The 22,003-nt window shown below is 40.3% G+C and overlaps 1 protein-coding gene across 1 annotated transcript in view; it reads right to left on the minus strand.

Annotated features, from left to right (window-relative positions):
- Positions 1 to 7,547: 7,547 nt before the first annotated feature.
- SPAG6 (sperm associated antigen 6) overlaps positions 7,548 to 22,003 on the minus strand; it is a 36,839-nt gene continuing 22,383 nt past the window's right edge. The window contains exons 6-11 of the mRNA XM_059841874.1: positions 21,717 to 21,890; positions 19,210 to 19,362; positions 16,891 to 17,082; positions 15,622 to 15,738; positions 12,739 to 12,884; positions 7,548 to 10,545 (exon numbers count right to left, since the gene is read on the minus strand). Of these exons, the coding sequence (XP_059697857.1) occupies positions 10,479 to 10,545; positions 12,739 to 12,884; positions 15,622 to 15,738; positions 16,891 to 17,082; positions 19,210 to 19,362; positions 21,717 to 21,890 (849 nt within the window). The 3' untranslated portion in view covers positions 7,548 to 10,478. The remainder of the gene's footprint in view (positions 10,546 to 12,738; positions 12,885 to 15,621; positions 15,739 to 16,890; positions 17,083 to 19,209; positions 19,363 to 21,716; positions 21,891 to 22,003) is intronic.

Genomic DNA, 22,003 nt, shown 5'->3' on the forward strand with positions numbered 1-22,003 from the left:
ACCTTGCAGCTGTGCTTTGCACACGTGCATTCTCTCACTTCCTCCTTCCCCATTATCAGACCTTGCAGAGCAAAGGTCTGCTCAAAACCGACAAGCACTTGACTGGAGATCCCAGCTTTCACCTCCTCACCGTTCCCTGGATTTCTCGGGGGTTTGGTGAGCATACTTTTAATGTCCAGTATGACTCACCACCCCGTTTTCCCTCCTCAGCCTGCCGCGGCAGGAATGCCCGTCCCCGGGCCGGGGAGGGCGGTGCTCTCCGTGGGCAGAGGCTGCCGGGGCTGTGCCTGCGGAGCTGCTGGGAGGCAGCCGCTCGGCCTTAGCCACACTCTTGGCAGCCGAGCTCGGCCTGAGTCCGTTCCAAAGCCCAGCCTGCCTTCTGCCACGCCAATGGTCTCTGAGCCCCGCAGCAGGTGCCTGGTGTCCGGAACACCTCTAAGGACGGAGCCGAGCCGCGGGGCAGCCGCGCCCGGCGCGGAACTCGGGGCTGGGAAACGGCGTCAGGCAAGCGAGATGTAGCAGCTTGTGTACTGTGCCAGCCCGCCGTGCTGTGTGCCGCCTGCACGGATAGGTAAAGGTGAATTCTCTGTCTCTCCCAGTTCCTCCCTCTTCCCCGGTTGTTTGGGCTGGACTCTGAAGCCTTCCCTGCCTTGCGTCCCCCTTTCCAGTGCCCGGTTCCATGATCTCGGGGGTTCTTGAGCTCACTTTACCGGGGGAGGACTGATGAGCCCAGCCCGAAGAGAGATTTCTGCTACCACTTAGAGGAGCTGCATCCCAGCTCCCCTCCCCCAGCCCCTTCAACACCACCCACACAGCAATCCATCAGCATCACCCTCGGAGCATCTGGGGGCAACATGTAATTAGGAATGATGCTGTCTGCCATTTATAGACACACTACTGCAAGGAAGGGCTGGTGAAAGTAATACCCACCGACAGACATACCTTAGAGCGTGCATCGAACATTAATGGGGAGAAGTAACGGAAAGGTGGAGGAAAGAGGAGAGAGAAGGATGAGAGCAGCAGTGTACTCCCCACAGCTTTAAACCAAAGCAGTCATTAAAAGATCATCTCAGTGTGACCGTGACGTAGTTGTCTGATAAAAGTTTATTTGAAGAAATAAATCAGTTCTGTAAAATAGGAACATCCTCTCCTGCTGGGGAAGTAGAGCTGCATTTGCTCTATGATCTCTTTACTCAGATACAATCCGGCAGAAACCGTGCAGGCATCCACACGCTGCATTGCCTATGCACAGGACATCGTGGGGCCCATGGTGTTTTTCTCTCAAAGTCTTTTACTGCAAGAGATCTTATTTGAGATTTATCTGACAGCTGATACTGAGTGTCTCATCTCAGCATGCTTGCCTCTCAGTTTGTGATTGTTTCTTTTCAATTATTTCCTATTTTGAATCTCCATCTTAATTTTTTTTTAAAGTATTTAAAAACTTGGTTGTGCTTGTCACAACACTGTAAGTATTTAATATGCAGGCTGTGTGTTCACTCTGCAGCATACATCAGCCTATTGTCACAGCAAAAAACATCTGTTTGTGAGATGCTGTAACAATTCTGCCAACACTCAGTAACTAGCTTTGGATAAAGCAACGTCAAACAAAAGGAGTGTGAACTATGACAAGCAATGTGTGGAGTGGTAATTCAGAAGGGCTGAAGGAGATGTGAAAAGTAATTAGCCAAATAAACAAAAACAGGGGACAAATTATTTAAGCGCATCATGACTTGGAATCAAGGAACAGAGGGAGTGCGTGAGGACTGGGAAAATATTGGAGTGAGCTAAAGTTGAGATTCCTGCATTTGTCCCACAGGAAAAAAAAATCATGTAAGAGATATGTGCATCACTGAATTTCAGTTAAAGAAATGAAAGGGAAAAGAAAATAGAGACAGAGAAGAGGTGAAGGAAATCCAGAAGACAGTGATTGACCAACTATTTCACTCAGCAGGAGAAAGGGAAGGAAGCAAAGGGACCAGCTGCCCACTTAGGGCACAGCAGCATGGCACAGACAACAGCAAAGACCTGAGTTCTGTGCTTTTGGAGATATGGCAAACGCTCTTCTAATGGAGAGTTTTCAACTGCAGTATGAAGCCAGACAAATTCCCTCCACTGCTTTCTTTTGTACTTGGTTTGCTCATCTGCAGCAGTAGAAGTTAAACAGGATGGAGTTTATATCAGGCTTAGAAATGGTACTTGCTGCCTATGGTTTTCCTGCAGAACAGCTTCAGATTACACCGCACTTGTGTGAAGTTGCAGAGTTTTGTCATCCAACCATCCCACCAGTCCAGAGAACATCATGAGAGCTGCACCACTGCCATCTGAGTGCCATATGCCCCAGCCCAGAACGTTCCCTCAGTGCACAGTCACCCTCAGATCAACAAAAGCTTTTGCCTGGCTGAGGGTTTTCAGGACCAGCTCCCCAGACAAGTAGGATGGCCTGTCTGCACCATTAGCTAACGAACAACCATCTTTTATCTATTCTTCATGTGTTTATCACCACAGGATTCCAACACCACTAGCACCACATTTCATTCATCTGCTACAGATTGGAATGAACATTCAGCTGAAGTTTCATTAACTTACTTGTGGATTTTCACAACTTACCTTTTAGTTTTGTGGATTTTTCCAGTTCCTTCAATAGCTATTGCTTAAGGGTTTTCACACTATGATCCTGACAGGTGACTTAACTCTTTATAAAATATGTCTAGCTCTGTGCATTTGGACTGCTCACGTTGAGGGGAAGGAAGAGGTATATCCTTCTTTCAAGATTTAAATAATATTCATTGAAATTACAGAAAATTACTTGTGGCCTCAGAGAAGAAGAAAAAAAAATCCAGATTTTAGATTGCTTTTATAGTCCTGTGTGCTTCCTTTAGGTGTGCAATGATGTAGCTCTGTCTATTTTCACACAGAAGGAATCCAGCTGAGAGCATGTTTTATTATAGCTCCAGATGATGTTCAAGGGGATGAAAAACTCATTTTTCTCAGGTGGTCAGAGAACAATTCCCAGTAAACTGACATTCTTTCCTCTCTAATCTGAATTCTGCAGAGGAATCCAAGTTGTTTGTAAGCCATTTGAAAGATGTTTCAGAAAAAAAAGGATGGTCCTGGACTTTTTTACATTTTCAATTACTTTTCAATCTCTTAAGAACAGTCATTTAGGTCAGAGTAGTTAAACTGCTATAAAACAGCTGCTGAAGCAGTCTTCTATTGTAAATTAAATGGCAATTTTACCAAACATTCGCATTGCACGACTACATTAGAATAAACACAAATCTGGATTTTAAAAAAACTTTGGAGGGGGAGGGCTAGGCCTAAAGTAGTCATTCATGACCTTGTGATAATTCGAGTTCATGGCAAAAAATTTGACAGATTTTATTACTAGTAGGTCATGTCTGATATTAAAAAAAATACAAAAATAAGGGGGGGGTGGTCCAAACTGGATCTCCACACTTCAGAGGGAAAGCCAAGTTTCTGCTCTTGCTGTGGGTCAAGGTGATACATCACAGGCATAGCTATAGCTTCTGAAATGGCAGCTTCTTAAAACATTGTCATCAAAACAGTTCATTTGCTTCAGTTCAACCAAGGGAATTATCACAGGAAAATGAGTTATGGTCAGCTACACATTGATGGCACTGATGAATGGTACCAGCACGTGGCACTCATGGCAGTTTTCAGCTTCAAAGCATTATGAACATCACCCCTGGGACATCCTGAGGAGCTGGAAGTCCTCCCTGTGCCAGAGCCAGGTAAGGTGGGTGCACTGATTCCAAATGGACATGGGATGGAGGCAGGGAGAAGACTCTGTAATCTCTCAACCCTGCAGGCATATGCTCTGGGTGTGGTAGCTCTGTCCAAGGCAGGGCGGGGGTCTTGACCCATGCAATTAAGGACAGAGCAATTTCAGTTCCACCCACTAGCTGTGACAACATACAAGCAGCACTAGCACAAGGCTCACTCTCTTTTCACCCTCTTCAGCCTCCCCCTGCCAAATTTCCCTGTCTCTTGTGTGCTCCAGGACCTCGTATCCTTCATAGATAAGCTGGTAGAGGATTTGCTCTGGAGTGACTGAAAGCAAGAAAGTTTCATATTGTTAAACTGCTTATAAATCGCTTAAATTATCCTCCTTTCCATTTCCATAAAATAAAAATGTCTGTATCAATCATGATCCAATGCTTGGCTGGCATGAGCAGCACTGCCACAGTGTCACTGAAGCAATCACCTGTCCCCAGAGCAGGAGGCAGAGCCCCATGACCAAACTCAGGGACAGCTACAGCAAGGAGGTGTTACCCATGAAAGGAGATGGTGAACTTGAAGCCTCCTTAACATCCATTTCCCAAAGCAGGTAAGAGCTGAGACATCTGCATGTTACTGATTCCTCGACCTCCCTTTCCATCTCTTGCTTTGCATGGCTGCAGGTGATGTTTCCACCACAGAGCACGAGCCATCCCCCAGTTCTAGAAAGATTTTCCTGTCATTCCCTCATTTGAAGCACTGCTGGAGAAGAAAGCAGGGAAGTCATTTTCTTGCTTCTGCTTTGCTTCCAGTAAAAAGCAGAGCTGTTCAGAGCACGGGTGATGAAGATCTAGTGCCTGATTCTCATTGCAATGGAAATCAGATGTGTGCTGCTGGCCTGGATGGAAATTAGTACCATAAAGCTGGCATTAGTGAGCACAGGAGCTACCCACCAGCCCCTGAAGATGCTTTACAGAGGCAAGTCTTGTGAAAGCAGATGTAATTTTGAATACATTTTGGTTGACTATGCTTGCAGGTGTGTACATATGTCTATACAGGGAGGAGTTATATAAAGACCAGGGCAGACTACAAATGGGAGCTGTTATTTCCAAATTTTACATATTACTTGAGTCACAAAATATTAACTGCACCCAGCCCAGTGAACTCCCTTCCCTCTTTGTTCATATTCACTCTAGTATATCCGTCATTTCTGATTCTCTGCTGATTTCCATTGTTAAGGCTTATTTTCTGTGACTTGAGAACCTGAAATTATACTATACATCTTTGTAGTTCATTGAACTAACCAGCATTTACTTTAATTTAGTAAGGAAACATTTGGCTGGGTGTGCCCAAATAAATACTGTGTGTAAACCAACACAAATATAGTTTGCACAAGGCTATAAACCTGTCTCAGAGCTCTAATGATATTGCAAGTCAATGAAGCTTCAGTGTTCTCATTAACATGATTCCATCAGACCTCTATGTTGCATATTATTAATTTTTAACAATAGATTGTAATATAATTTATAGCACTGTGGGGCAACAAAGGCTGGATCCTGATAGCAATCCAACCTTTTAGGTTGATAATGGCTTTAACACTGACCTAATATTGAAAGGTGAACGTGTTCAGAGGGCATCAGACCTAATTATAAATAGGACAACAGGGATAAAACACATCACTAGTCTGCATCAGTGACCACAAAACTTTCCTTGAGAGCAAAGGGCACAGATCTCATAATAAGATTATGAAGAGTTCTGCTGCTAAATTTGACACAGACAAGTAATCAAAGGCTTTGTTTTAAAGAAATAGATTAAAACACTTTTCTCGCCTCTTGAAGTTGAACTTTTGTAACAAAAGGAATAAAATACAGAACAGCTATTGTTAATCTGGGTACCTATAATTTAACTCAGTTTGGAGTCGGACAAGCATATATTTATGAAGAAAAAGCAAGCCTTCAAAATCTCTGTGGAAATGTGCTAAATGGATGACATTAGCAGCTTTGCACTGTTCCTCTCCATGGCTTGCTGATGCATGAGAGTGAACACAACCAGTTTCTGCTACGGACAGCAGCTCCAGTCCCTCAGCACTCGGAGCTCGTGACGCGACCTCCGGGCAAGGGGGACACGGCCATCAACGTGCTTAACCCAAGCAGGAGGAACTTCTCCTGAAAGGCAGCACAAAACCATTTCCTGGTTTAATAGGCATTCTCATCATCAAAATATGTGTTAGTGTTGCTTATACATATTTTCTAACTCAGTCTTTTGTGCTGTATCTAGAAATACAGTACAGCGGTAATAAGGTAATTAGTATTTTCACTAGCTAAATTACAGAGCTGGCTGCAGAATAAAGAACAGTAGCATCAATATTATCAGTATTATACAAAAATAACATCAATAGTTTTAGTATAGTCACAAGATCTAATAATTTCTTCTTTCTCTGTATCTGATCCCTTTAAATTTTATCAGATGAGGAAACTCACAAGATCCACTGACTCTTAGTTCAACTCCAGTTCTAAAAGTCTAGGTAAATTTTTGTAGGTTCTTGAACAATAATTCTTTCTGAATATGGTATTAGTTATAAAGAACTTCAGTTCTGCTGCATCAATCTCTCATATGAATTTAATTTTCCCAGCACTTCTGTAAGTTAACAAAGGAGTAGAACAGATACTTCACAGATGAAGATGATGAATCATAGGGATTTGTAATAATTATCCAAGACCATAAAAGCAATCCTATGTCAGTGTGAGAAGTGGAACCACTGGCTTTGCAATCCAGTCCTACTCCATATTTCCTTCCCCCGCTGGTCACAAAGGGAGATCTAAAATTCCAACAGCCAGGATACTGGAAACCAAGCAGCCATTAGGGAAGAAATCGAGGCAAGCATGCTTTCACAGATTCCTCACATGGTGAGACAATTGTCTGTCTCCCCTTCATATCCAGAACTCAGAGGACTCCAATTTATAATAAAGTTGAAAGCATCCCCTGGCATTTTCCATGCTTAAAACTCCCCTTGGGCCAGGCCAATTCACAACCCCCTAGACCAAATCAAGAACACTTGAAGATCTACTCACACTCCATCCACTTCCTAATTACAGTAACTTTATGCTTTATGTCACAATATGAGTTTCATTTCCTCCACCAGTTCCATTCAACTCCTTCAACATTTTGTTCATTTGTTTGTTAAGATGCAGATCTCCAGCAGCTTGATCACTTCAGATGAGACAAAGCAATCCCTTGGTAAATCCCTCTGGACACGCAGAACATATTATATGCACAAGAGTTGAACTCCTTGAATTTCCCCTTTTCAGATCCTCTAGGTTACCAGTCATTCAGATAAAGAAAGGAGCTTTTGTAGGCCAGTTAATCCATCTGCTGAATGAAATATGGTACAAGTTCTACACATCCACAAGTTCTGTCAAGGCCCTGGTTTACATCTGTAGATCTAATAAGAACTGTAGTAATGCAGACAGAAATCACGGCTCAGGCCCCCAGAGAAGATCTTTAGAGACTTGAGTTGAAAAGTCCCAATGCCACAGTCGAAGGAACAGGCAAAATGATTTAAGGGCTTATATTTATTTCTGCCAAAGCACTGGCTTAATTATCTTTGTGTGTCTCAATAAGCCACCTCTGTGAGAGGGACTCTTATTTGAAATGCCTGTATGTCCTAAGCTCCAAAGTAGGCACTGCTGAGTGGTAAGCTGAGACAAACATCCAAAGGCAGTGTAGGGGCCAAGCTGCAAAATGAGCCTGTTGTTCATCTTCTCTAGCACCACAGTCTCACACTTGCATGAAAACAGCATTTGAACGAATTAAAATGCAAATTTACGTTTTATTATATGAAATTGAGACAAATGACACACACTTGAAGCCTGCCAGAGCAGCTATTACAAACATTAATATAGTTTTAGATTATGACTTAAACCAAATGAGAGGATGGAATAGAAACACTGAAGAAACACCTTTTGAAACACTACAGGAAAAAAGCAACTCTTGCCATAGTTCCATTAGTAAAATACAAATTAGCAATAATTCTGCTGTAAAGGGCTAGATCTGTTTTGTGTAGACGTGTACCTCCAGGGAAGCCTCCAGCCACAAGGTGTTTGTGAAGGCAGAGAAGCAGCTGCCAGCAAAGAACAACTGCCGGGTCTCAAACTACGCGGGAGAGGACTTTGCACTGCCACAGCCTAATGGGATGTGGCATCGTCCAGGAATCCTGCAACAAGGGGCCAAACAGCCACTGGCCTAGGCCAGAGCTGCCCAGGGATGTAAAGATGTATTTATGCTAGGTCTGATTTAGATTGTGCTCTACACAATCAGATCGCTTTGAAGGTTTGCCTTGTGCAATCATTTCCTTTGTCAGGAATCAGAAAAAGACTGTGAAAAGACTGTGAACAAATTGTTTAGGCATTGAAATTTAACCCTGTGGAATCCTTACAGTGTAGCACAGTGTGACACAGCAGGAGCACATTTGTCAGGGGACTGAAGCCTCTTTGCTCTCTCTGCACAAAACATATACATTAGCATTGTGTGGGGTGGGGGTGCTCCCGAGCACACGAGGCAGCGGTGGGACACAGCTCCATGCCTCTGCTGCCTCCCATCTGCCCACAGCCCTCGGCACCACTTCTGCTCTGGTAGGGAAAACAGAGGCTTCAAGACTGTCTTGAAGCCTTTCCATTGCATTTGGTTTCAGAGGTTGTACAAGATTTGATTTTGAAATATCCATAATGCACGTGAAAAAATTATTGAGTATTGACTTAAAATTATTGACTCTTAACAACAATCTTGTTAAGAGTCTCAAAGTTTTTCCACTAGCATTAATAGTGCCAGAATATCCTAGCATTAATGTCAGAATATAAACACTAAAATCAAAACGGCATTTGGTAGAAGCTGGTCAGTTCCAAGGGTTTTCACTTAGCTGTGGGCTAAGGAAAGAACCCATCTGCTGTGGTTTCTATACCAACATTCATGACTCCAACAGTTTCTGTCTCAGTCTCCATACAGTAAGGTACTGTGCATCCCCTGCTCCTCCTGAAAAGCAGAGTCTGAGAGCACCAAGTACCTCACAGCAGGAGCACAGCTCTCTGTAGAAATAAATTTTAACATAGGATAGCCCACCAATATTTTTGTGAACTCTTGAAAAATATGCTGGCAAGAATTAAAAAATAGTAATTCAGAATTTGGCAAAGAAAAGCTACCCTAAATAATTTCCAACTGCAATCAGTCTTTGCTCCTGCATTACAGATAATAGATGAGACAATCCTTCTTTTATAAACCCATTATGTTTAAGAAAGTAGGTAAGTTTCTCTCCAGTGAAGGTTTCAAATACTGTCTTTCCTTGTGGCTGCCAGTATTTCCACATCCCATTCCAGAAACACTGTTTAAGAGCCTTCAGGAAAAATTTTTAAAAAACCAAACCAAACCAAACAAAAAAACAAAACAAAACAAAACCAAAAAAAAAAAAAACCACCACCAAAATAAAAACCCAAACAAACAAAAAAACAACCAACAAAAACCCCCAACAAAATAAAACAACAAACACTCCCCCAAAATGCTGCAAATGAGAAAAAGAAAAATGGTTAGAACAAAAAATGGTAAATGACAATTACATATTAGGGAAGATTAGAGGGTTGTTTGCTGTATGGTACACCAGAGGAGTAAGCAGAATGTAAAAGTCTTTTCACTCTCCAAAAGAAGGTAAAAATAGTTGCAGGATGTTCTTCAGGTGGGAAAGAGCTTATACCTCTAGGTCGATGTGATCTTGCAGCTTTAAGACTTAAGTTCCAAATGCGTTTTAACTCTTCAGCTATTTCAGCTCTTGAAGGATAAATCCTAAGCCACCTCCGTCCCATCAGTCCAATCAGTGCAACCTAAGTGTCCTCAGATTCCCTCTGAATGTGCTCAGAACTTTGCTATCAGTGTTCCTGCAGCCAAGCAAACCTCCTCTCTTCTGAGCCACACCAATGTGCTGCTGACCCCTGCAAACCAAACCTCCCAGGGTCCTTCCCTTCGTGTCCATGGAAGTTCTGCTCTGTCCTTCTCAAGAGGAACAACCATGCACAGACCAAACAGTGTATTGCTCCTTTCCTCCACAGCAAATCCTGCCTTAATTAGGAGGACTTTTGCAAAAGATGTATTATCTACCAGGCCAGGATCACCACACTACCATATAATGAAGAATTCAGCCCTTGTATCATCTTCATCTCTGATTATTTCTTTGTTTAGCTGCTACTAACATGTTTGGAGATGTAAAATCACAACACTTTACTTCCTCAAAGGTAGCAGTAGGAGATATCTCAGTGCAGAAAGAATTCCATAATTAGAAAAAGCACAGGGGCCAGCTTTTTTCCCCTTATCAAGCCTGGGAAGCTTTAAACAATATACAAAGGCAAAAGGAGAAAAGGGTGATAGTACTGAGAGGGCTAAAATTTGAATGAGATAACAAACTTTTCTTGCAGAAGGAAAAGGAAATGCTTCTAAAAAAGCTTCTGTGATAAATCATCATCCCTGAATGAAATTCTATTCATATATGTGGCAATATCTGGTAGTAATGTTAAAGTAAACCAAAAAGGAACAAAAACTTAGCAACAAACAAGTTTATAAAGAACAAAATTGCTGAGCTTTTTCAGTAGTTCAAAAAGTAGAAAGAGATTTGAGAATCAAGCAAGGCTTTCAACAGCTGTATTTGTATTACAGTCATAAAGACATAAATGTGAAATGCAGCTCTAATAAAACACTGAAGTTTATAAAACTGGTTGGTAATTTTCCACCCTTTCCAGGAGCGTCTCAGAATATCCAGGGGAATAATACCTGAAAGAGAAACATTTTGTTTGTGTGTTAGACCACAAGGTATCTTCTGTGCAAAGTAATGAAACACTATGCAAATTTCTACAGATCAGGGAAAAATCCTAGCATTAAACACTGGTCAAGGAATTCTACAGTTACTCCTCTACAATGTTTTAACAAACTACTTTTCAACTTACATTACCATTTATACTTGGAAGTCAGGTTTTTTAAAATATATTTAGCTTCTTTTAGAGCATGTAGGTAAGCAGCTATGTTTTAGATAGATAGGTCCAGCTGCCATAAGCATTGTCTTTACTAAGAAATGTAGGTGCTGGCTTCTTTTAAAATTTTGGCCTTTAACAAAAAAGCATGAGTTTACACACAACTGTCAGCTGCAAATGACAATAGTCTGCTGCTGCTTGTCAGACATAAGCACACACTCCAAAACTCACATGTAGTCTACATTCATGAGAGGGACACTGGTTCTGGAACAAAAAAAATTGCTGCAGTGACCTTCTCTCTCTAATGCCACTCAAGGATGGACACTATCCAGGAGGCTTTCATTAGAGTAGGACTCTATGGTCCCATTATTGTCCTGCTGTCATTCAACTGGTTTTCCCCAATGGACCAATGACATGCATTCAATATGCAAGCATCAAAGCTGCATTTAGTTCTTGTTTTCCAGGTTTAGAGTATCTCAAATTTAATACTGTATTATTCTAAAAACATACATCTCAGTACATTTCTAGCTTTGTAGGCATGTGAATTGCCACCTCTGAGCCCTGAAAGCTTCAACTACAAAGAGACAGGAACACACTTCTATGTGATGTAGGCCTAAAATATACTCCAAAAAATCCCCAATGCTTTCTCTTGAAGAAAAATCTATTTACCTTGTTAATTTTCATTTTTCTGAATAATTTCTGCATAATTAAACTCTTTTTAAATCTCCTATTAGTTCTGTGACTTGTAAAGCTAACTTTCCAATGCATTACTATATTCAGTCTGCAAACAGCCCAAAATAACAGGTCTCCAGGACAAACCCAGAGCTGGATTCTATCACAGCTGCTGTGCCTCAGGCAGCACAACCAACATCAGGCAGAAGCACAGACAGGCAAGCAAGAGATGCTCAGAGGAGCCTTTTCCTTTATTACATCCCAGGCTAGATCAGTAACCTTTTTTCATTTACAGGGGGAAAAACAGCTATAACAAAGAAACATTATTAATATCCAGAAAAGCATAAACAAATTCCTCTTTCCCTCTGAAGTACTAGCTGCAGAATAAAATTTCTTTATGACTTTGCTTTTACCCATTTGTCAGCCACTGGCTTTTCTTTGTAGAGACAAACTGGGCTTCCTTTTGTGAGACTTAGTTTCTAGCTACTATTAGCTGAAGAACTCTGCTGCTATAATTAAAATTGATGATGCGGATTTTCAGAGCCTGTAGAGGGAGTACATGAGTACAACATCCTTCTGATGTGTTGATGGAGTGAAGGACTGGTAAATGGATATCTAGAATCTAGGAGGGCATTTCTCTCATTATTACAATTTAGGATGGTGACACTTTGACTGTAAGCTATTTAATAGTGTTTCTGTATTCATTAAGGGCAAAGTTCAACTTGGTGCAGACAGCTGGTGTATGGTCCTTTTATATAACACTTAAGCCTTGTGATGAGGCTCAGGGAGGAAGGGCAGCTGTGGGCAGACTAACTGTGCAGGAGAGCCTCTGGACCCTCTGTACATCAGAGGAAGTTTCAAAGGAGCCTCTAGTTCAGACACACCATTATGAAAGTCAAGGATGCAACCAAAGATTCACCAATACCTGTATTTTTGGAGCCTAGGTAATCCACAAATAAGTTACCAAAATAAATTTCCCACAGACATTCATAAATATGAGTGGGTATACTGAAGACTCAGAGTCCATCTGGGCAGTGCAGGACTCACTTTTCATCACACTTTCCTGCAAGGGCCTGATTATTTGGGCTTTGTTGACAGACAAAGAAATTTGATTCCAAATACAAAAAGAGAAAGCATTCTAATGTATATGTCCAGAGGTTGTGTTACCACTGGGGCAATTAACCAAATGTTACGTTTTGGTTTTATTAAAACCAAAATTCACACAAGAGTTAAATCACTATTTAAAATCCTTCCTTTGTGTTGTTCCTGTGAAAACATCAAACAACATTACAAGTATGAATTCTTTAAATTTCATTTTCCCTACCTTACTATTTCCTCTGGATAGCAATTGTTAATAGTGTTGATATATTCCTGAAGAAGTGACCCAGATTCTGCTTTTATTTCCTGAACCTTTTTAAGTCCACCAGTTGTTACAAAGAGACGACGTGCTTTATTGTCATGTGGTAACACCTACACACAGAATAGTACATTAAAAAAAATTCTTTTGAATTAATCTGCATGCCACTAGGCTCAAATATTGCTTATTTGTTTTTAATTCAGAGGAGAGATAAAATGGAAAATCAGAGAAACAACATCTGTAATGACTACTGTATTATAACACCCAGCTGTATAGGGAAAAAACTCCAGAAACCAGCCCTTTATGATTACAACATAATTTATCATGTACTTTAATACATAACATATATAAAATAATGGATTTAATATCTATCCTTACATAAATAATATTTCTTGAATTATTCCTACAGAGACAATAAGATTGTGAAGAATAGATAGATAATCAAAACAGAACACTAACATGGAGTAACAACAGCATCTGTTCCACTTAAACCAAGTTATTCAGGTCTTTTATGTCAATTCCCACAGTTTAATTGTAGAGCTGAATTTTATATCATTATAATGATCTAGTATAGATTAGTGCATGAAAACAATACTGAGAATTGTTGCAAGTGAACAATACAGCCTTGAAGCATTACATGCTACTATTAAATTCCTAGATATTAAAATCCTTTAACACACTGTGTAGCCATGGAAGCCTTTTACAAACACACACACAAAGCAAAAACGTGAAGTTTCTGCAGCCAAAGGGGATGAGAAGCAGAAATGATCAGACAATAACATTCTGTGCTCCCTGAGTGATGCCAATACGCAGCTCTGTCCAGAGGACGGCAGGGGGGGAGGAGGGAGGCAGGGAGGGAGGGAGGAATGAAGGGAGGGAGGTGGGGGCTGGGCCAGGCGAGGGAGAATGACAGCATGTAGTCCATAGCCCCATAGGGCTGCAATATTATTAAAAAAAAAAAAAAAATAGAGAGAAAAAGACACAAAGATAATGCAAGATGTCAGCTGCATCTACAGCAAAACCAGATGCGTTCAAAACCAACTCTGAGAGTTACAGATTATGAGGGCAAAAAGCATTTTGTAAGCTTCCACACTGGTCAGACATTAAGCCATAAATTTGACTGTATTTCAGTGTAAAACAAGAGCTTCAAATGAGGAAGGGAATGCCTAAAAGGATGAAGAAAAATAACAAAATTTCTTCCATGCATACAGGCAAACAACCTTCATTTCTGTGTTTCCTCTGGGCTGTACAAAATCAACAGACAGGTAAAGAAAAAGCAGGAGAGCACAAAGACTTCTCTCTATTCTGTGCTCCACACAAGTGTCAGGAACAACTGTGATTTTTTCGTTGTGGGAACTGAACAGACGTCTGTTTTCACATCTCTCCCACAACAAGAACTGCCAAGGAGAAACTAGCAAGGAGACAGGATATGGCCCTTTCCCTGCCTTCCTCCTCCACACTGTGACTTCCAGGCTGGATAAGACAACAGAAAACTCTCTGGGAAGGGGCCCTAAAGAGAGAGAACCTCTGAGACACAGTCTCTTCCCCCAGTCCAACCTGGGACAGCACAGAACTGCACAAACTCTGAAAACGCTAATGCACAGTCCAGCACAAAAAACAAATAGCACCCCATTTTGAAGCACAGCTTGGAAATAAGGCTTTTGTTGTGCCATAAATAAGCCCTCAGAAGTAACAGACCACAGCTGTAAGAATAGGAAATTCCCAAGCTGTGGTACAGGAGAGAAAAATGCGTTTACTACAGAGAACTTAAAATTAAGAGTATACTTCAGAAGAGCAAATGCCAGACAAGTACAGTTTAATAATGTATAGGCAAAGGAGAAAATTGAAACAAAACAAAATATCAGCCGATATGAAGGGCACAAAACCATTTCAATAGCAAGCAATGTTCAAATATACACTGGAAAACCAATCGCTGTGCACTTGGCTCATTAATAGCTCCAGTCAGAACAGAGAAGCAAAAGGGACTGGATTCTGTGTAAATCTCCAGTCTTTAAACAGCCTTAGCAAGAAGGCAGGAGAAATGAAACTGTGGCAACGTAATCAGGAATCTGTACTACCAACAGCAGTGCTTCCAGATCTGTCATAATCAGAACTGAGTATCAAGAGTGTTTTACCTGGCCATTTCCAGAAAGAGCATCTCACCCACAGAGCTCGGTACACCCTGCTAACAGGTTACACTGCAGAGTATTGCACAATACATGGTCTGTAGTTGAACAGGATCCCCAGCATGAGCTGAACATGACAGACACTGCAAGTCTCCCAGTTAGTTTGCAATTACTTACAAATTTTAAATATTTTCAATAAATTGTATCACTTTTACATGCTGCATTCAAATCAACAATGTATTTAACAACTAAGTTTCAAAATTTTGAGAGGGATGAGAAAAGATTTGAAATTTTTACACTTATTTGAGACTGAAAATTAATCAGGATAAAAGGAGTGAAGCCTTTATATTATTGTAAAATATCTGACTTAAGTCACTGCTGTACAGACAGCTTGTAGTTTATCTAAAACAGATGTGACTGGGATTTATGTGATACATTGGCTCAGAGAAAATATTTGCACGTGAGTTAATATTCCACTTAATCTCAAGAGGCAAGGAAGAAAAAAACACCTTGCTTATAAGAAACTGTTTTCCCAGTCTTAGGATGAATTATGGCAGATTCCAAATGAAACAGTATCCAGCTATATAAGACAAAAGAACAGGATCCAAACTGCTTTGGAAGGGGATGCTTGAGGATCCTGAGAAAACAACGACACCTTTAGCGTGGCTAAATGGGAAACAATTAGCAATTAACATATTACTCACCAAGAAGAACCTTTTCTTACCTTACTAAACTGCGCAATAATATGATGCATAATACTGAGAGGGGCCTCATGAAGCAGGGGTTCAAGTGCTGGAAGATACGTGCATTTCTGAAGAATGTTCTCTAAGGCGTTCTTAGTCTATTGAAATACAAAATAAACTTTCTGTAGTAAGATATCAACGACAACAACAAGAATTCATATATATCACTGAAGTCTGATCAAAAAAGCAAATTGATCAGAATTTTCAATGAGCAATTTCTGAATAGAAACTATGGTATCAGGTCACTTAATGAAGAATCAATTCTCTACTTAGATTTATTAAACCTCAAAACCTACAGTGCATCATATTATTATTATGTTATCTACGGTCAAAGTAATGGCAATTTTCCTTTGACTATAATGAAAGCTGGAGTAGACCCTTTAAGGTAAATTGAAGTACTCTAATATAATAAGAAAGTTAAATCAAAACATATTTTAAAAGATTGTATTTTAGAAGTGGCTTACTAGGAGAGGCTGCTGGTCTGGGGTAGCAAAGCGCAGTACGGTCCAGGCAAGGGGGGAAAAGAGAGAGTGAAACAATTGTGCATTGGTGCATATTTCAGTGTTGACTGATACAAGCAGAAGTAACCTTCTCGGGCAGGATCACAGGTACAGCTAATTTGGCTTCATTGTTTTTGGGACTACTGGAAATTTCTACATAAAAGGTACTTTACATGGAATGTGGTATTTCAGTGGAACATACAGAAGCATAGTGCAACATGGGAGATCATATCCTGTCCTATTGCACTCTTACTGTTGCTCAGAAATACACTTTACTAAACTGGCTCCCACTCAAGGAAAGGCCCTAAATATGGGCAGTTGCATGTTTTAAAGAGCAGAGCCTTGATTAGCTGTTACAGTTTTATTATAATAATAAAAATGTAGGCAAAATTATTACAAGGACTGTAATATTTTCTACAAGAGCTTATACTTGCAAAAAAAGAAGTGGATAATTAGAAATGAGTCACAAGAAATTACAGCAATATGGGTCTATGCAACTCTGATCTAAACTGGGAAAAAAATAAGGGATTAGACTGTGGTGGCTGTAGCATATGATTGGGTATACACCATATGCACATGCATTAGGACCAGCCAGTCCCCTAATAAGTGCCACAGCCTCCAGACACTGCACCCAGGAAAGCTGTGACTCAGTGAGCATCAATAAAACCACATAACTTAGTAGTTTTTAAGCACTTAAACCTCTTGATTACAATGAATATACCATACTGCAAATACTACAAATCTACTTGCTTTTGTTTTTAGATCTTCTGAGCTGCGCGGGTCCATAAAGATATCGAGCAGTGTGGGCAGCACGTTTGCTACTGCAACATGACGTGCATGCTCAGTAGTGTGTCTTCCAATCTGTCCCAAGGCCCAAGCAGCTGCTGCCTTAATATGATCTTCATGTTCTTCTACCAAGCAGAGGCACAGTGGTGGTATTCCCTGTAGCATTAATCAAAAGCACAACCTTTACAAATGTAGACCAGGGAACGACAACGCGAAACAGATACAGATAGTTAGAAAATGTTTCTCTATTTACACTCTTCTGAAAAAAGCTGTAAGAGAATGCATGCTAGCAGTGTCATAGTTTTACAGCATTGTGACTAGCAAGAATTTTAAATAAATATTAATAAATATGGTTAAAAAGAAACAGATTCAACATTCTAAGTCAGAGAGCACTTTGAACAAACATGCAAATTTAAGGTGTAAAAAGAATACACAGCATAATTCAGGCTGTACTGAGTAAAGATGGCAGTTTTTCTCAGACTGAAAATAAAAGAATTTGAGCGCTTATGATTCTATGAAATCAGTTTAAGACCAGAAGGGCTCAATCACTGAGTCTTTCTTTTTTTACTTTCCACAGCACTAAATTTCAACTTATCAACCTCTTCTTGAGCCCACTAGTTCATGTTTGACTCACCCAATCACTTCAAGAAGGGCTTCAACTTTTGATTTGCAGACATCAAGAGGTGGAGATCTCACATCCAGCTGTTACTAAAGTTGTTCTGGTTCAGGGTCTTTATACTTTTTCCACAACTACTTAGTAGCTGGTATTTTATGCCAAAACACTCCAACAGGAAACATTTCATGCTGCTTTAGGTAAGGCAAGGCTACTAAACCTCTGTCCAAAAAAACCTTTTTCTCCATCCCACGAATCCTTCTTTACTCTTTTCTGCACAGTTTTCTGCTTTGTTGTTTTGGGTTTTTTCCCCAAGATACTTTTCAAATACAGACAGTAGAACTATATATATATTACTAAAACAGATTAACTTCTCTTTTCCAATAATGCTTCATCTCCTACTCTTTCATACCACAAAGAACTAAATTGTGGGGGGTTTTGCCACTGCCTTTTAGCAGAAGACCACAATGAAGTGTTTGTCCCAGTATGATCCCAGAAATCATTGTTCAAAATTCATCCTCTCCAGGTTAGAGTAGCATGGAATGGAGCTATCACTTTACATCATAACATCATCAGTGTCTAACTGTATATGGTTATACCACAGTGCATTTCTTTCAAATGGTTCCAGCTTACCAAGCCCCATCCTCAGCACTATGTACCACTCCACAATTTAATTTCCCCTGAACATTTTTTTTTTTTCTTTAATGGGTTTTGGGTTTATTGAAGTTTATTATTATTTCTTTTGTAGCTCATTCATTACCACATTTAAGTTCATCAAAGTTTGCCCAGATCCCTACAAAGCTCTCACAGCAGTTCCATTCAGTTATGATACAGAAGAGCATTTTTTTATCATCCCTGCTTTTCCTGCATACTGTATTATGTTGTAGCAACTTCCATTTTTCAACTTACATTTCTACTAGAAGATTTCTGTTTCTTTATTTCTATTATTTGTTGCTCCATTCACACATACGCTTTGAATGACTGACATAGTGTGAAAAAGGGTCAAAAATGTTAGTGAACATTTCCTTCCTTCTGTCATTAGTTAGCATTATTCACAGACTGCTAGGCCAGGCACTAATTTCACTTATTGCAAACATTGCAAATTCTCCCTCTTCTATATCATTGCTCAGTAGAATTTATTTAAATCTGCAAAGGTGTAACTTAACTCATTTGAAATGTCCCTTGCAGAACTGAATCAAACCACATTACATAAGAAACTGAGGTCTTTTCAAGTCTGAAGGTGGCTCTTGCAACATACTCCAGCAGCACTAGCAGAGCCACGCTTGTACAATGAAGAACACACCTTTAAACACATCTGTTCCAAAGGAGCTTTTGATGCAGCCACAAATACACATTTTAAGAGGAAGCAGGCAACAGAAATTCAGTGACTTATTTTCTGTCCCCACGCAATTGCAACACAGAAAAATCACGCACTGTAATACCAGCTAATCCACAATGTTCTGTAAAAGGTTCAACGCCACAAAGGCACTGTTTTATCAGGTTGCCACAGAATTTCAGTCATAGAAAGCAGCAATACTAGGAGAAAGTGCATTCATGGAGAGCAAGTATATAATCCTGTCACAAAATACATTCTCTGCCTATGTTAATTTGTTTCTGTACCAAAGAATACTGCTGAAGAACTACAGGAAGACAACAAAGTGATAGCTAACCTTGGAGACAATCACTGCCATTGACAGGTTCTCCGAATGAGCCGCCACATAGCCAAGTGTCATGATGCCAGGCAGTCTGACAGTCCCTCTGCAGCTGCCAATACAATCAATCACAGCAGCAACTCCACCTGAATTTACTACATACTGTGAAAGCTGAAAAGATAAACAGAGGAGATTAGATACTCTGAAGTATCAACAGGCATAAAGAAGCACATCAGAGAAGCCTTTTAATGTATTGCTCCTGTTTTACGAAATAAAAGTGATGTATCATACAGACTGTTGGGAACTAAGAGCAGAATCAAGTTTTCAGGAATGAGGCTGATTTGCTGCTGTGTTTTTGACTGAGTTTACTGCAAGGAAATCAGGGCTCTGAATCCTTGATGTTTTATAGCATGGAATGACATATTCTCAACTCCATCATCACACACCGGAGAAATGTGCAAATGACAGCCTATCACAGGGCTGATCCTGAAGATGCATGTAATGAGCCAGATACTGTTTCATCCTAGTGGTCCCTCATTCCCAAACTAACATCCTCTGTTCTGTGCAGTGACAGAGGCAAAGGCCCATTCCTCCTCTCACCTGCATTCTAAATTGCCTCTGTGGCATAAAATCCTTTGCGGATCCTCACGCCGAGGCTTGAAGCCAAGGACAACTGTTCTGGATGTGCAAAACTGACTTGGGCTGCACCATTCTGCCACGTTAGCATGCTCTGAGGGAAGTGTCCAGGGAGCACACTTGATGGGTAATGGAGTCTGCCCCAGAATGCCAAATGACATAGCCTTGCTTATAAATAATAATCAAGCAATGCAACATGGATTTCTACCGAAAGCAAACTTGTCACATCACTTGAGGGACAGCAGTAGAATATGGATGATATCAATAATGCATTGAAATCAAAATTATTTCTTCTTATTATTATCATTTTCTTCCACGTTTTTAGGTATACCCCATTCTCCCTACAGATTCCAAAGCAAAAGGAACATGTTCTTAAAAGTCAAAATTAAATTAATAAAATGGAGGCACATTAATTCTCAATCCAGTTGATTTCTATAAATATGAAATCCACCTTTGTCTTAGAGTCTTTAAAAGGGGATTGTTTTCTTCATGAAACAGCCAGATGAAACTTTCAGTTAGTACTTAGGAAAATCTGTTCACATGATTGTGAATTACAGCCAGTGGCAACCAAGTCCTACATCTGGACACAGCCATGTGCACCTGGATGTGCAGAGCTCCTGCCATGTCCCTCAGCCCTCGCCCCAAGTCCCTCTGCTGCTGACCTTCACATGAATTTTACTGCATCTGCAGCTAGAGAGTTGAGATCTAAAAGCCATGAGTCTCAAATGACACAGCCAAGTCCTCTAGAAACACCATTTGCCAGCCTGTCTCCACTGCAACATGCATTGCTTGAATAGAGTTCCCAGAGCTGGACAGTCATCTCTGTCACTTTAAGTCAGACATGGATTGTGCCTTCCCATTGGGAGTCACCAAGATGCCTTCCAGTGCTCCTTTGGAGAGCTGCTAGCATGGGCAATTCCTCTTGCATGGAGGATCTGGTGCCAGAAGCTCTTCTGGCTTCACCTGCAATCCTGAGTTTGGTCTCCGCTTCTGACTCTAGAGCCCCCTTTTGATAATGATAATTTCTTTACTTTTTTGAGGAAGTGAAGTTGCATGGCCCATGAGGTACAGAGAGAAAGCGGGAAATGTGCCAAGACTGTAAACTTTTATCACCAGCTTAAAGACTGGCAGGCTGAGGAAGCTGCACAACATTCATGTTTAAACACTTCTCAGTTGTTAAGTTAGCATCATGATTTTGAAATTACTATGCTCAGCATTAGTGGGTTCCACAAATACATGGCTTATATTTCATTCCAAAGTCATATTTAGAGCCTTTTAATTATCTCTGTGGTCTGACAGATTACCATAGTTATAATTATATGGTTTTCCTATTTATTCTGTATTGACTTTGCCAAACATCCCCACCTTCCTATGGGCAAAAACACTGTAAATGCTCAAACTCAAATTACAAACTCAAGTTACTATCAGGTTAATAATAAATAAGAGAAATTTTGACCTTCGCTGTCATTGGAAAAATAATTAAAATGTGATCCCAGCACCCCTGAAGATTTTTAAAAAGACACTCACTGCCTATTATTGTTAAAGGATGATCTTGCAATTTATTAGCTGGTATCATGACTTCTGTGAGGCTTTTCTCATAATGTTTTTAATATCTAGGACTGACAGTACTGTCAGCCAAGAGCTCCCTCTCTGTGCTGATATCTCATAGAATGAAGTAGCTAGGTATACATTTTATGATTCCCAGTTTCCTAGCCCAATTCATATTCAATACACATCCCATAATATCAGCATTTCCATATTTTCCAATGAACATACCAAACAGCCATTTGCCCTCCCTTTCAAAAAGCAAATGACAGAATAATCCTGTATTTTATTTAAAGTGTAAAATCTAATGATATGACCTTGTATTTGCATTTTCAAGGTTTTACCTCAGGCGTATGCTTTGCTATCTCTCTAATTAAAGTTGCACCATTTTTCTTGACATATTCATCTGAGTTCTTCAGGCATGTGAGCACAACTGGGAAAATTTCTGCTTCAGCCACCAACTGTGCAAGAACCACTGAATGCTTTGCTATTTGGCTTAGAGCTGACAGCACCTGACGCTAGTAAATAAAAATTGTTATAAAATCAATAGTATACAAACATCCCACAACACACACTCCCCCTGCACACAAAAATCTATTGCATCAAGGAAAACAAAGCAGGATAGGGAAAA

This window comes from Haemorhous mexicanus, chromosome 1 (genome assembly GCF_027477595.1).
Source record: "Haemorhous mexicanus isolate bHaeMex1 chromosome 1, bHaeMex1.pri, whole genome shotgun sequence".
NCBI classification, from domain to species: Eukaryota; Metazoa; Chordata; class Aves; order Passeriformes; family Fringillidae; genus Haemorhous; species Haemorhous mexicanus.